Source organism: Lepisma saccharinum, chromosome 2 (assembly GCF_977018435.1).
Source record: "Lepisma saccharinum chromosome 2, izLepSacc3.1, whole genome shotgun sequence".
Lineage (NCBI taxonomy): Eukaryota > Metazoa > Arthropoda > Insecta > Zygentoma > Lepismatidae > Lepisma > Lepisma saccharinum.
In genome coordinates, this window is record NC_139230.1 from 145493684 (window position 1) to 145507714 (window position 14031).

Below are 14031 nucleotides of genomic sequence, written 5' to 3' on the forward strand. Positions count from 1 at the left end.
AACAGATCGTGACCATCGAAGCTTGAAACGTGTGGTGAAGTCAAACCCGAAGGAGTTGTTACAGATGGTGGCACAGGAGTGTCGATCGGATTCCAGTAGTGCTGCAAGTGATCGTACTCTAACCCGGGAGATCATTGCACTTGGTTTCCATGGTCGCGCAGCAGTTCACAAGCCGCATATCACAGCCTGCAATGTGACCCGTCAGTTACAGTGGTGCAAGGAACACCACCATTGGACTCTCGAGCAATGGAAATCCATCCTATGGAGTGATGAATCGCGCTACCAGATGTGGCAGTCTGATGGATGTGTATGGGTGTGGCGTATGCCCGGTGAACGCTGTTTACAGGACTGTATCGTACCCACAGTGAAATTTGGTGGAGGTGGCATCATGGTGTGGGGCCTCCCCATGGTGCAGTGGTAGCGTCATTGCCTTGTAATCAAGGGGTCCCAGGTTCGATACCCGGTGGAGGCACAAGTGGTTCGGATCCCACTTTAAACTGTAGGTCCAGTCCCGATTATCCTTACTGTGCATAAAGTGGACTTAAAGCACCAACTCAAGCCAAACCATCATCGTGTGGTCCTGCTTTTCGTGGTATGGTCTTTTTCCTCTGGTTTTAGTTCGGGGAAACACAAATGCCGTTGCATACCAAAAAGTTCTGGACAATTCTGCGCTACCGACATTGTGGGAACAATTCGGTATTGGCCCATACCTGTTTCAGCACTACAATGCTCCATGTCATACGGCAGGCATTATCAACACATGGTTCGAGGACATTGGTTTTCCAAAAAGATTGGCCAGCCCAAAGTCCAGATATCAACCCCATTGAACACCTTCGGGAAGAGTTGGAGCGCCGCTTGAGAGCCAGGCAATGCTGCCCAAAAAACACCACTGAGCTGTTTGCAGCTTTGCATGAGGAATGGGGCAAGATTCCCGTAGACACGTATCGCAAATTGGTGGAAAGTCTTCCTCGAAGGGTTGCGGACATCATTGCGGCAAAAGGTGGCCCTACACGATACTGATGTGGTGCTGCGACTGGATTAATGTACTGGTATGGGGTGTCCGATGACGAATGGCAACATAGTGTACTTCAACATATAAAAAAATGAAGCCAATCGAAAAATACAACTATCCAAATATCCCTTTTTTGTTTGAATTTCAAAATAATGGCTCTTAATACTGTAGTAGGGTATCTTATTATCGTAAAACACGTCGACGCAGTTATTTTGTGTGGGCTAATTTGGCTGAACTATTCAGTGGACAGCTGATATGAGTTGAGTCAGCATTCAGGAATCTCAATCACATGGCGTGGCGTGGGAACACTGGCGCTGTCTAAAAATAGATCAGTCGCTGTGCTGCTGTCTTTCTGTTGTATTGTGCTTTTAACCTTTCTTTATTGCAGTTTTTGGTGGTAGGCCTACTGTTTCATATTGTTATTAAAGCATTTTCATAACAACAAAATAAAGCTATCACTGTAATAAGTTTTTTTATATTTTTCCATGTAATCTAGTATTATGGACCACCATAAAATACAAACTAATCACCATAAAAAGAAAGAGGTATTTAAAAGCCGAAGTGTCAAACGAAAGATTGCAAAAGAGAAAAAAAATAAGAATGAAGAAGTTATAGCTAAGTCACATTGTCTGACCGATTATATGAAGTTTGTGCCAAGTTCATCTGCTACTTCAAAACACAATGATGAATGATACACATTCACCTGCCAGCCCGAGTCAGCCTCAGAACTTTGAAGATGGCGAAGTGTTAAGTTCAATAAAGATAATTAAAAAAAGTTGTCGAGTGCCTAGGCCAAAATCGCTTTCCATTTTTGCTTATTGAAATTTCTTAAAAATATTTTAATGTTATTATTATTGTTAAAAACCCTCTTTTTAATGATTATATAATTTATTTTCTATTTTTTCACTCTAAATTAAAAATTATTAATTTCTATATATTTTTTCAGGTTCCACAAATTCCAGCAGAGATTTCTGAAAATGCCTAACAGGTTTTTTATGCGGAAAACATGGAACAGTGAAACCATAAAACGTTCATGGCTCTGTTTTTCTCCTAGCAATGGACATGTCTACTGGTATGTATGCAAACTTTTTTCCCGAACACACTCACAGTTTACTCATGGTGGTTATCGTGATTGGAAAAATACTGCTGCAAGTCTGGTGCATGTCTGGTTGAACACGAAACTTCTAAAAACCTCCTGAATGCTGTAATTGATTTTGCATGATGCTCTAAAGAAGTGGGGCATATTGATCAAGAACTGACACGACAAGCAAAAGATGTAGCAAAATACTGGTGAGAAGTTCTCAGGCGATTGATAAGTGTGATAGTTTTTTATCAGTGAAAGAGGTGAAAATCAGACAATTGGGTCACCGAGAAATGGTAATTACCTGGGGTCCTGGGTTCAAATCCCAGTCTGGGCATGGATATTAATGTCATTCATTCATCAATTTCATCACATCATCACTCATCCCCATCTTCGCAAATTAACCTACAAGTGACACAAAAAGTGAAGTAAAATAAAGCAAATCATTCAATCATTATTATTACATGTCAAAACATTTGCTCGGACCCTTACCAAAATATACATCTATATACATGCCTGCAATGTAGTATATAACTACAAGGAAAAAGTGGCCATCTTTGTCCCTGGTGATAAGGAGCATGGTTTCGTGTCAGCAAACAACATTAAAGTGGCCTAATCCTGTCCCTATTTCAGAAAACTAAAAGTACTTTGTGGAAATTACAATAAGATAATGATGGAACATTAATTAATTATGTAAATTGAACTATTATCAAACTAGGATGGTAAAATAGATAATGAAACATAAATTAATTATTAATTTATTATGATATTATCCTTATTAGTAAGTTAGTAAAAAAATTATAAATTATATGCTACAGATATTCCATGTTTGGATCAGTACCCATGGTGCATAGTTAAGGCAACTATTTAATAACAGCAGAAAGATGCTTGCTTTTGACGCTGTATTCTTCTTGTGAGACTGAAAGAAGTTTGTGATTTGCGTTGCCTCAAGAACTATTTATTAAGTATGATAACCCAAAAGCATCTTAATTCTGTAGCATTGTGTGAAGTACATAAGGAAAAACTAGATAATACTGACACTAAACGAACCATGAAGTATTTAATTGAATTGAATTTCTCTTTCTAGAAGTTGAAAATGTTCTGTTTTGAAATGTGCCACTGTTTTATTTAATCAGGATTAGTAAAAATTTTTACTTATACCTGTAAACATATGTGTGCTACTGTTTGTTTACTCCCAACTTTCTGCCAATTTCTGCCCTATAATTTCTTCACAAACTAAATATGGTAGGATAAAGAAAATATAGACGATGGATCGTGCATGGTTGTAAAAAGCTTGTTGCGGGGTCGGCATACTCCCTTTTGCTTGAAACATGTCCATTGGTGAAGTAGACATAATTTTATTTTTCTTTCCTGCAAACATATTCTTTTGAATTCAATATCCCTCTCCCAGGAACTGGCATATGTAGATTATGCTAGATTTTACCATTATGCGAAAAGCAGGTTGTTAGGTGCCAACAAAAATCAAATTGTGCTTTGTTTAGTACCATTTTGCTGGAGTTGGCATCGCTGATTGAGGAAACTCTTGCATGTTCCTCGGTCCTCGCCGATATCCGCATCCCACCCCCTTCCTACATGGAGGAACCACCCCTCATGCATCCCACGAAACAAGTGAAAAAGCGTTGAGTGGCAAGGTTCCAGGTCGCCAGCGTAAAAAAAATGTCAAGAGGCACACTGATGTGTCTGTCCAGGAATTTATGTGAAAACACAAAATTACTGATATGTGGAATTTATGTGAAAACACAAAATTACTGATATGTCTTCTTTTCATGGTTAAAAAGGGCACTGAAGGAGACATGGAATAGATACATTGCAATTATCCAGGTGGCTGCAACAGCTGAGGTACGCAGTATCATACAAGAGGCTTTGGCAGATGAGTGTGAATTCCAGAGGGGACTGTTTTGAATGTACCCAGACAATTACAAATAATTGGTGAATACAATATTTTCATAGTTATTTGACAAGTCTCGAAACTTTCCAGACAAAGGTTGTGTATGTTTATTTTTCTTCCCACTCCTAATGTGAATTGATGGCAACCTGCCTACAACCACCTATTGTGCCAGAGAAACCAGAAAAAGGACAGGGAAGTTCCAAAAGTAATACACCACTGGAAGAAATTTGCACTCTCACAAGTGGGCAAAAAGAAATTCCCTGAAAGCAATGGATACATCTCTCATTTTTTTCCCCATGATTATGTATATCAACTATTATGGATTATTAGGACATTCTAAATCTTAAAATCACAGACCCATGATTTTCCCTTCCTTTTATGTTATTTAGTTTAAGCAAATCAAGACAATGATGATTTTGCTGAAGGGATACTCACAAGGTTTAAGTTGGCGTTTTAAGTCCCCTTTATGCACAGTAAGGCTAATAGAGACTAGACCTACAGTTTAAAGTAGAATTCAAATCACTATGTGCCTCCACTGGGTATCAACCCAAGGACTCCTTGATTACAAGGCAACAATGCTACCACTGCACCATTGGAGAATACACACAAGCAGGGGCGCCGGCTTGTCAAAATTATTGGGGGGGCTCCGATCACTGAAATAAATGAATGAATGACTCATTTCCTCTCTTTTTTAAAAATAAAAATTACGTCTTCGTATAGCAGTTTTTAAGCAGCTATTATATTCCTCATGCAAATGAAATGTAACATGAAAAACGGGTGTCTGATCAATTTTTTTTAGATAACAATTAACATTATTATTTAAAAGTAGGCTATGTATTTACATTAAGAGGCCAACATAACAGTTTTATGCCGGCCTCGGCAGACGAGCGTGTTGGGTGGTCGGCTCAACTCGCTTTGATCCGGAGGTCTCGGGTTCGAGTCCCGGCGAGACATGGGTGTGTTTTAATGTCCTCAACAGACTTGTAAAGAAAGGACATGTGACGGGTGCAAAGAACCTTAGTGTTGATGTACCCATAAAAATAGCGAATATTTACAATATTTAATAGTTTTATTTAATTATTTACATAAATGCTAACACAAATCGCAGGCAAATAGTTGTACATTTTTGTTCTTGCTACAATATTTTACTTTTTAAATTTAATTTTGCAATAATAAATAAACACATAGCATGCCCTGATTTAGGAATAATGCCTTTGATCATAGCCGTTCCCGCTTTCGCAATACAGACCTTTCATAAGCTTTCCTTGCGTACTTTACTGCAAGCCAGTGTTAAATAAACTCAAATACTTTAGAATTATTTTCCCCTCATTCTTTGGACTAGAGGAAGAGATTTCGAGGATAACTAAATATTGTACATATCAATATTGCCTGAAAGTCGTGTTTACGACCTCAAATTGTTCAGAATTCACTAAACAACATGCTGGTATAATTGTCATATCACCTCGCTATTTTGAAACTCCTTTTAGTAAAAATGTTAACAATACTCATAATTATATACTTAGTATATAGTAATAAGTCATGTGTTTTTCTGTCTCCGTTCATAGCCCCCCCAAAGTTGATGGTTTAGCGGTCTCAGCCCCCCCAAGTTGATGGTCTAGAACATTTCAAATGTGTATTTAAAGTTAAGTTCATGTGGCACAATTCAGAGTAAACTTTTCAAGAGAAGCAAAATAATACATTAGATCCTCTTAAGCAAAATTATTTGGGGGGGCTCTGCCCCCACATCATTAACATTGGGGGGGCTCGAGCCCCCCCCCCCCCCCCAAGCCCCATGGAGTCGGCGCCTATGCACACAAGGGAACACCCATGCTTAGGCCAGGCCTCTTAACCCAGAATCTTCATTGGTAAAGTAACGAGTTGAACAATCAACAAACTCATTTTTGAGAGGATTCCTTGAAAACAACTTTTATGGGTTTGAGATTGTACTATTCATTATACTTACAACACAAACTGCACATGATGTTTGTAGCCATCATTGATATGGTAGTTGGCATTACTATGACATCCAGCTCCATCAGAAGGTGTTACAGACTTACGGATACGCAGCACTTTTGCCTCAAACCAAGCTCCAGTTACTGTATCTTTCGCATCCACAATGTCTCCAACCTGCAATATTAAAGAGTTGGATACATTTTCACAATTTAAAATAAACAAGAATATAGAAAACAATAAACACACACACATATACCATACCAGCCATATATGAGAAGGAAATAGGAAACACTAACCAGGCACTGGAAAAGTTTAAATTTTTGCAGCTTTATCTCCAATTGTAGAATAAAGATTAAGACATAACTTGCAGTTGCAAAAATTTAGATTTTTCCAGAGTCCATTGAACGTTTCTGGTTTCCTTCTCATTTGCTAGATCTATATCTATCTATGTATCTAATATCTACATATGTATATTATACACACACACAGCAGATAAAAGAAGCATATACCTAAGTAACAAGTGTCAATGTACAACACAACAAACTTTCACTGTGTAAACAACATCAGGGTTAACAATTTCTCTTAGTAATTTTTGCTCAGAAAGGCTTCTTTTAGACACTATGAGCCCTTGAATTTTTTTTATTCTGCAGGTATATAAACATGTGATACACATCACAGTTAACTCCACACCGAATCATGATGCATGTACCACCATCCATGCTCATGTTGCATTCCTATTTAATATTTCTGCATTAAAGAAGGGCTTTAAGTTTTGCCCAGTGATACTTTCATTTTGAAACTGTACTTGTCAGTGGAAACCATAAATCTATACCATATGGGGAGTGCAAGAGGTGACCATTTGCGAAGACACTAAGACACTCTCATGTCAACCTCACTCTCACATAGTACACTCTGGACTGCATTTTGCACATTAGCAAAGCTCTGGCATCTGAACTCAACCAGTATAATCCTCAGTGAGGCTCTTGTGTCCTCCATACATGTTTGTGATTGTATGAGTGTTTACATTCTCATGCCTGTAACTTTCTAAAGCAGTCATGTCAAACTCAGTTGGTGAGCAGGGCCACATAACATTAATGTCAAAACTCTCTGGGCCACACATCTCAAACTCCAACCCATTGAAGTTCAAAACTAAGGGGTTTGCTCCTGATGGGAAGAATTCCAGTAATTATCATTGCAGAATCAGTATATTATAAAAAATATATGTAGAGTCCCCCTCCCAAGTGCCATAAATTAGCAACCGCAGGAGATGCAAAAACCAGAAGGTGGAATTCACCCTCAAACCCCTTCATGTACCACCCTGCTTAGAACTGAATGATTACATGATTGTGTGTGAGGGTGTATAATTGTAGTAAAAATATTTTAATTATAATCCTCATTGGTTTTATTGAAATAAAATTAAACAGAAATATTTGTTCGTAGTCTGTGATATTATTTTACATGTGTAAATTGGTCACAATTGTGCAAACATTTTGGCAAGAAAAATTCTATGGATAATTCTAAATTTGTTTTCCAGAGATCAATTTTTTTATTATTATTATTATTATTATTATTACAAACTAGCTTCTCAATGTTGGCATTATGTTTTCGTGCACAACAAACTCTTAATGCAGAAAACAAATGTTTGTCAGTTATTCTTGATCCTTTGGCTGTTTTATTAATGTTTATAATGGAGAACAACTGTTCAAGGCAAGTGTTGCCAAAAATGCTAAAATTCTAGCAGCAAAATGACTAATCTGGCGATACTGCTGTGGGAGATATGAGAAAAATCTAGGAACACCCACTTCGTGATATTTCTATTTCAATTCGAGTAACATTGCAATTCAATAAGTTCCATTTGAAGATCGAGACTTGCATACGCAGTATCATAAGAAAAAAGAGCAGAGCAGTGAACAAGAAAATTGCCATTCGCACTCTGTGAAGTCTTGAAACCTCTTTCCAAATTCATCAATTGACTTACATCAGGTTCACAGATTAGCCACTGATATTCCTTACAAGTTAGGAAATGGCTGAAATTTAAAATCATATGCAACTATCTGAGAATAAGGAAGACTGCACCTTTTCAAAATGGCATCAACTTCCTTGTAAATATCTTGTTGTGTTATGGAGAGAAATCATGTCCAGCAGTTCTTCTTCACTGAGATGAGAATCGCATCCACAAATAAATACAGCTAACTGACCTACCCCACAGACGTCTGTAGTTTCATCTTTTGCAAGCGAAAATGCAACATGACCAGCAATTTCTGCTCTCAATTGTTCATTGATATTGACTGCTAAGTCATCGATCCTCTCATCAACTGTATTTCTGATTTTTTTTAATATATATATATATATTGATTTTTGTTATTTAGAATCACTTTTCTGTCACTTTTAGCTAATAGCAATGATGAAGATGAGTGATAATATCCTGAAATTGATGAAGGGACACACAAGAAGAACACCCATACCCAGGCTAGGATTTGAACCTGACCCCTGGTCTTGTATGAAGCTGTGTTAGGCACTGCATCACAGAGGTTGGAAACTATATTTTGTGAGAAAGAAATATTTCTGAATGAATTCTTTACCAGGGGACAAAATTTCCACCCTTTTCACTATTTCCTTCACAACAAAAGTAGGCAATCTTCCATTTCACTTGAAAAAGTTTACATTCCAGTTCTGCAGTTCTTTTCTTACTACCACAAGGCTTAGGAAGCAACATGGTTGTCTGAAACTTTTCCAAAAACTGATGTTCCTTCCAGGAACTGACTCATTGACAACAGAAAGTAAGCATTGCACACTTCGCTCCCCCAACCAGCAAGACATACTTCAGAAATAAACTGTCAATCAACTTGCTTAGTTTGACATTACACCTACATCTTATGTGTCTGTACAGAAAAAATAGCTTGATATTGGGAAGTTTCCATCGAGTCGGAGCTAAGTTTCTCAAGAAAAGGAAAAGTGGGATAATTATAAATAAATAAATAATATTGCATGCATGAATTGTATGTAGGGCGAAGGTGGGCCACATGGCCCACAAGTTTGACATGGCTGTTCTAAAGTAATATACAGTGAAACTAATTTTATATTTTATACTTCTGGAATTATATTCTCTCGCATAATATTACTTCCCAGGCTCTCCCAATACATAACAATGCTGGAATTATTTCCAGGATATTACACTTTCCCACATACACAGTCCAACAATTAAGTAATGAGACTGATTTTATATTGTCCCACATGTGCATTCTATCCACATACACAGTCCAACAATTAAGTAATGAGACTGATTTTATATTGTCCCACATGTGCATTCTATCTGTGAAGTAATGCATTCATGATGTAGTGTGGTCCATAATGCACAATCTGGCAACACCTCGTGAACTTTCCAGGGGCATGCTGGGAATTATGCCACCATGTCGTGAGGGAGGTGTAAGGGTGTTGTCAAGTAATAACTATGGAGCAGCGAGTAAACATCCAAGTTTCATGAAAGACATTCTGAAGACTGCTTCTGGAAATAAACATTTCTTGAATTCTATTGTTGTGGAGGACAAAACAGAGCATTTTCACTATGGTTCTTGTATGAACCGGCAAATCGCTGAATGGAAGTCACTAAATGTACCAAGAGGCAACAAAATGCAGCTCCAAAAGCCAAGGGTGAAGCCAATGTTGTGTTTCTTAATGACAGCAAAGGCATTACTCATATGTAATTGTTCCAGAGGGTGAAAGTGTAATTGGTTGTTACTATCATAGTGCTCTGAATGATTATGATAAAGAACTGACCATATCAAGACCTCAAGATCCTGAAATGGATCCTGCTCCACGATAATGCATGGTCCCACAGAGCAGTGGTTGTCTATGTATTCCTACTCCAAAAACAAGTGAGTGTGTTGAATCATCCGTCTCTACTCCCCAGATTTATCCCTCTGTGATTATTTCCTGTTCCAGAAAGTGAAGCTGCTACTGAAATTACACAGTTTTGATGAAGACAGAAACCATCCAACAGGTTGTGACATCCAATCTTCAAGTCATACCACATGACATGTCATATCGATTGTTGGCCAACCGTGGCAATTGCTGTATTGGTGCAGGAGTGAACAAACAGGTATAGGCAATGTTCAATTATTTTGTTTCCTTTTCATCCTGTCTCATTACTTAATTGTCGGACTTTGTATTTGAGTTTATTAGCCACAGATCCCTCAACTATTGTATAACAGAAGTTCCATCATATTGGATTTGATTTCAATATTCGCTACATGCAATACAACATTCACTTACCTTGTAGTAATTACTAGATTGAACATCTTCTGTAGGAGTCTCAGACTCGCTGTCACTAGAATTTGTTCCAGACTCGCTGTCACTAGAACCAGTCGCCACCTGAAAATCAAATCATATGAAAGTGAGTAATTTTATTCTACAATGAATCAAAGGGACATAAATTCCAGTGTGGAAGCAAGTGGCCAATTTAGAATTAATAATGCAATAAAACTTTTCCTTCTGCTTGCTCCAACCCCCTTGCAGTAACAATCTCTAGTTAGTGAAAGTTAATTGCCCACAATATTTATGCATTAATTTGGCACGTTTCAATGTGCATTATCACCCACTCTCGGATTAAACCTGGGCTCCCATGTGGTAGTCAGTTGGCTTGCTAACTAGACCATGGCAGCTGTTTCTTCTAAGTACTGTACAATATCTAAACTGAGAACAAGGTATTCGCAATGCAGTGGTATGTGTAGCACTGGAGTTATGGAAAGCAAGCTGATATTTAATTGACTTTGCTGCAAGTTCCTCAACAACTAACGAACAAAACTATTTTTGTCTAAACAAAATGGAAGTAGCCCTATCTACATACTGTTAATAAAATAACTTCTGTATTTTTCATCCTTAGTTTCCAAGTGGTTTCACATTTCCAACATGACTATTCATACAATATACTCAAGGATGTGAATCCTGAAGGTTCAAATCCCAGGGCAGGTGATTTGGACCAGGAACTTTTCCAGCTATTCCACCATTTGTGTGTAGTTTTGAGGCATACCCAGCCTCGTATAAATGGGTACCTGGGGGCAACCCAACTATGACAGAGATCAAGAATATGTGGAGCTCTATACCTCCACATCATCTCATATGCCTTCATGGCATGTGTGCACACTCACAGGGGTACCTTTAGCTTTGCCTGTGAACTTCAATTTCAATTATGCATTCAATCACATGATTAAATTACAAACTTTTCAGATAAATACAAGTGAACCAACACCACACTATCACTGGCACCAAAGGAAAGGTCTGCTTCTCTATCTCTTGCCCATACAATTTGTCACTGCATTCAATCTAATATAGATAAATATGAGATGTGAACACATTTGTAACACAAATCAGTAGGAGTTTAACTGAGGAGCTAAGCTACAATTTTGAATTGAAAGTTTGAAGAATTACAAATGTATATCCATACTTGTCTGTGTGTCACAAGAGATGGCTATGACTTGGGAAACTGAGTTTGGGATGGGGTTTAGTGTAGTGTTAGGGTTCCCAAAGGTATTGATAAGACCAGGGTGCCCATCCGAACCCCCTTCAAGACCCTGGATGCAGTTCCTCCCCAATTTGTTCATCATGATCCCCCACCAAAATTATTTTCATAAATATATAGTAACTGATCTTAATTTGGATGCATTAGCCTATCAAGTGGTCATGTTATATCTTAAAATGATGTAAATTTTGGACATGCAGAAAGTTAGCACATCGATTGGTAAGATAATTTGAAATGACAGAAAATAAATTATGTATAAACAGTTTTTTGAACAGTCAATATATGTTACATAGCCCACAACTTATGATAAAATAGAAAAATTTAACTGGGCACACAACTGGCATACGCAAGTTTTATTTTTCCATGCATTGTCGGAGGAGACAGGATACAGTATGAAATATTCCCAAATGTCACTTTTTACCTTCATTTTAAAAGTTGTACAAAGAAAAAAATAGTAATTGGGGGTTGTTTTAAGGAGAGTTTGATTTTATCATTTCTCCATTCCTGGGTTGCTTAAATTTGGAAAAAAATTATTTACTCAAAATTTCAGGAGATGCAGCACTATCAGCTCCTCTCACCCTGCATATGCCAGTGGGGCACACAAAATATTCATGCTGCAATTGTCTTAAGCAATACTGGTAAACAATACTGGTTTGTTCATATGACTGATTCAATTACAGTTTCATACAGAGTTGTTGACAGTGAAAACAGAATTTAGTGCCTCCTGCAAAACATTATCCCACTATGCTTAGATTATTTCATAGTCAAAATTTTCTGGATTGTATCTCAAGTGAAAAATTCACTTCCTGCAACAAGTTAGAAATGCACATTTTACATTATATATTTTTCTGTTGTATCTGGTATGATGATGTAGTATTATGATGTAGTATATTTAATACAATTATTACAGCACAGGGAATAGAAAATACAGCAGTATTCTTAATACAACATCATCGTTAAAAATGGTGCACCTGCAGGAAGAAATCGCACAGGGCAAGTGCTGTGAATAGGTTGGATGGGGAATAAATTGGAAGCAAGATTCATGCTATTTTGCCATTGTGATGCTCGATTTGTGAGACTGCAAGTTTTGCTGTTGAAGAAGCACTATTTTGGCTGTTGGGAAAGTGATCTATTCACCTAATGAATGGCATCATCTGCTGAAAACTTACTAAAAATTTAACCAAGCCTTGTATAGTAGTACACAAACAGTAAGGATTATATATTTTTTAAAACTGATGTTATTAATCCACCACACACGCCACGGAGGAGACTCTGCAACTAGGAAATTTTGTTTTATAAAGTGTAATAAAACATGTTTGGGAGGAGGCCTTCTTGTAGCTTCCCCCTTCACTCTTATGAAGGTAGTGGGGCAGCCGAAAGCAATAAACATTCGTCTGTAGTTGACAGTGAGTCGATTAGTTTGAAAGTGGAGTGATGCACCGTGCGTGCCTCTGTGTATTTAATATTGCCGAATCTCGCTCCTCGTGCGTTCTACTATGATTTGATTTATCTAATTTACAAATCCGGTATTTTTTTTGTTTTTCATTACTTTTATTGGTTTTGTATAGAAACATGCAAGTATACATTTTTTAAAGATTTTGTTTCCTAAAAAATATTGCTTCAATAGTCATCTAAGCAACTTTTGGTGCATTTACATGTTACACTTCCCTTTGTATTTTATTTTTAGTTCATGTCATGTTCAAGTTAGTTCATGTCTTTATTTTCTAATCACTTTATGTCTAGACATAGGCGCAACTTGGCGAGGGCAAGGGGGTCACTTTCCCCCCCAAAAATGTCATGTTCATTAATATTTAAGAGTTAGGGATACTTTCGTTAACATCTTTTTTGTTAACATCCTAAGACCTGGGGAGCTAAGTAATAAATAATAATATTTATGATTTTGCAAATGTACCAGTTATTTAGCAAATAATCCTGAACACTCATTTTTATGGGATGAAAGGTTTTTGACTCTTCCCCCCCCCCCCCCAAAAATTAGCTCCCAAGTTACGCCCATGTGTCTAGATATATATGTATGTATGAGACACATTGTTAGTTATGTATGCAGTGAATGTGATAATAAGATGCAAAGGGTGGAAATGAACTGTCATTCAAATAATCAGTAAGAGAAATTATAGGGGCATTTTTGTCAATATCCAGTGATTTATTAAACTATCTTACTATCATTGGTATCATCATAATTATTAGTAGTATTACTGGTATTTAGTCTATTCCAAATATTCATTTATATTTTAAGCATAAACAATTTAAACAAAAAACTTCAGTGTAATATTTACTTCAAAGAGAAGAGTTAAATCAATAACTTTGTATACAAAATGTAATGACTTTGTAAATGAAAAATGTACAGCCCAAACATGTGAAATATGTAAAGAAATATTTAAATATATGTTTAGAGGTAACAGCATGAATATTAACAACATATTTTTTAACAAATATTGGAAGTACGCATGCGGAGCGACACTCCGCACACGTGTAATGCTGTTACAAGTGCTCGTGCATGTGGCGCGGGGTTAATAAACACCAAGAATATTGTTCGTGTC

The 14031-nt window shown here is 37.2% G+C and overlaps 1 protein-coding gene across 1 annotated transcript in view; it reads right to left on the reverse strand.

Moving 5' to 3' along the window:
* Nucleotides 1–14031, reverse strand: part of LOC145984136 (E3 ubiquitin-protein ligase UHRF1-like) — a 163840-nt gene that overhangs the window by 122384 nt on the left and 27425 nt on the right. Inside the window, exons 3-4 of the mRNA XM_083117578.1 lie at nt 10228–10326; nt 5966–6129 (exon numbers count right to left, since the gene is read on the reverse strand). Of these exons, the coding sequence (XP_082973704.1) occupies nt 5966–6129; nt 10228–10326 (263 nt within the window). The remainder of the gene's footprint in view (nt 1–5965; nt 6130–10227; nt 10327–14031) is intronic.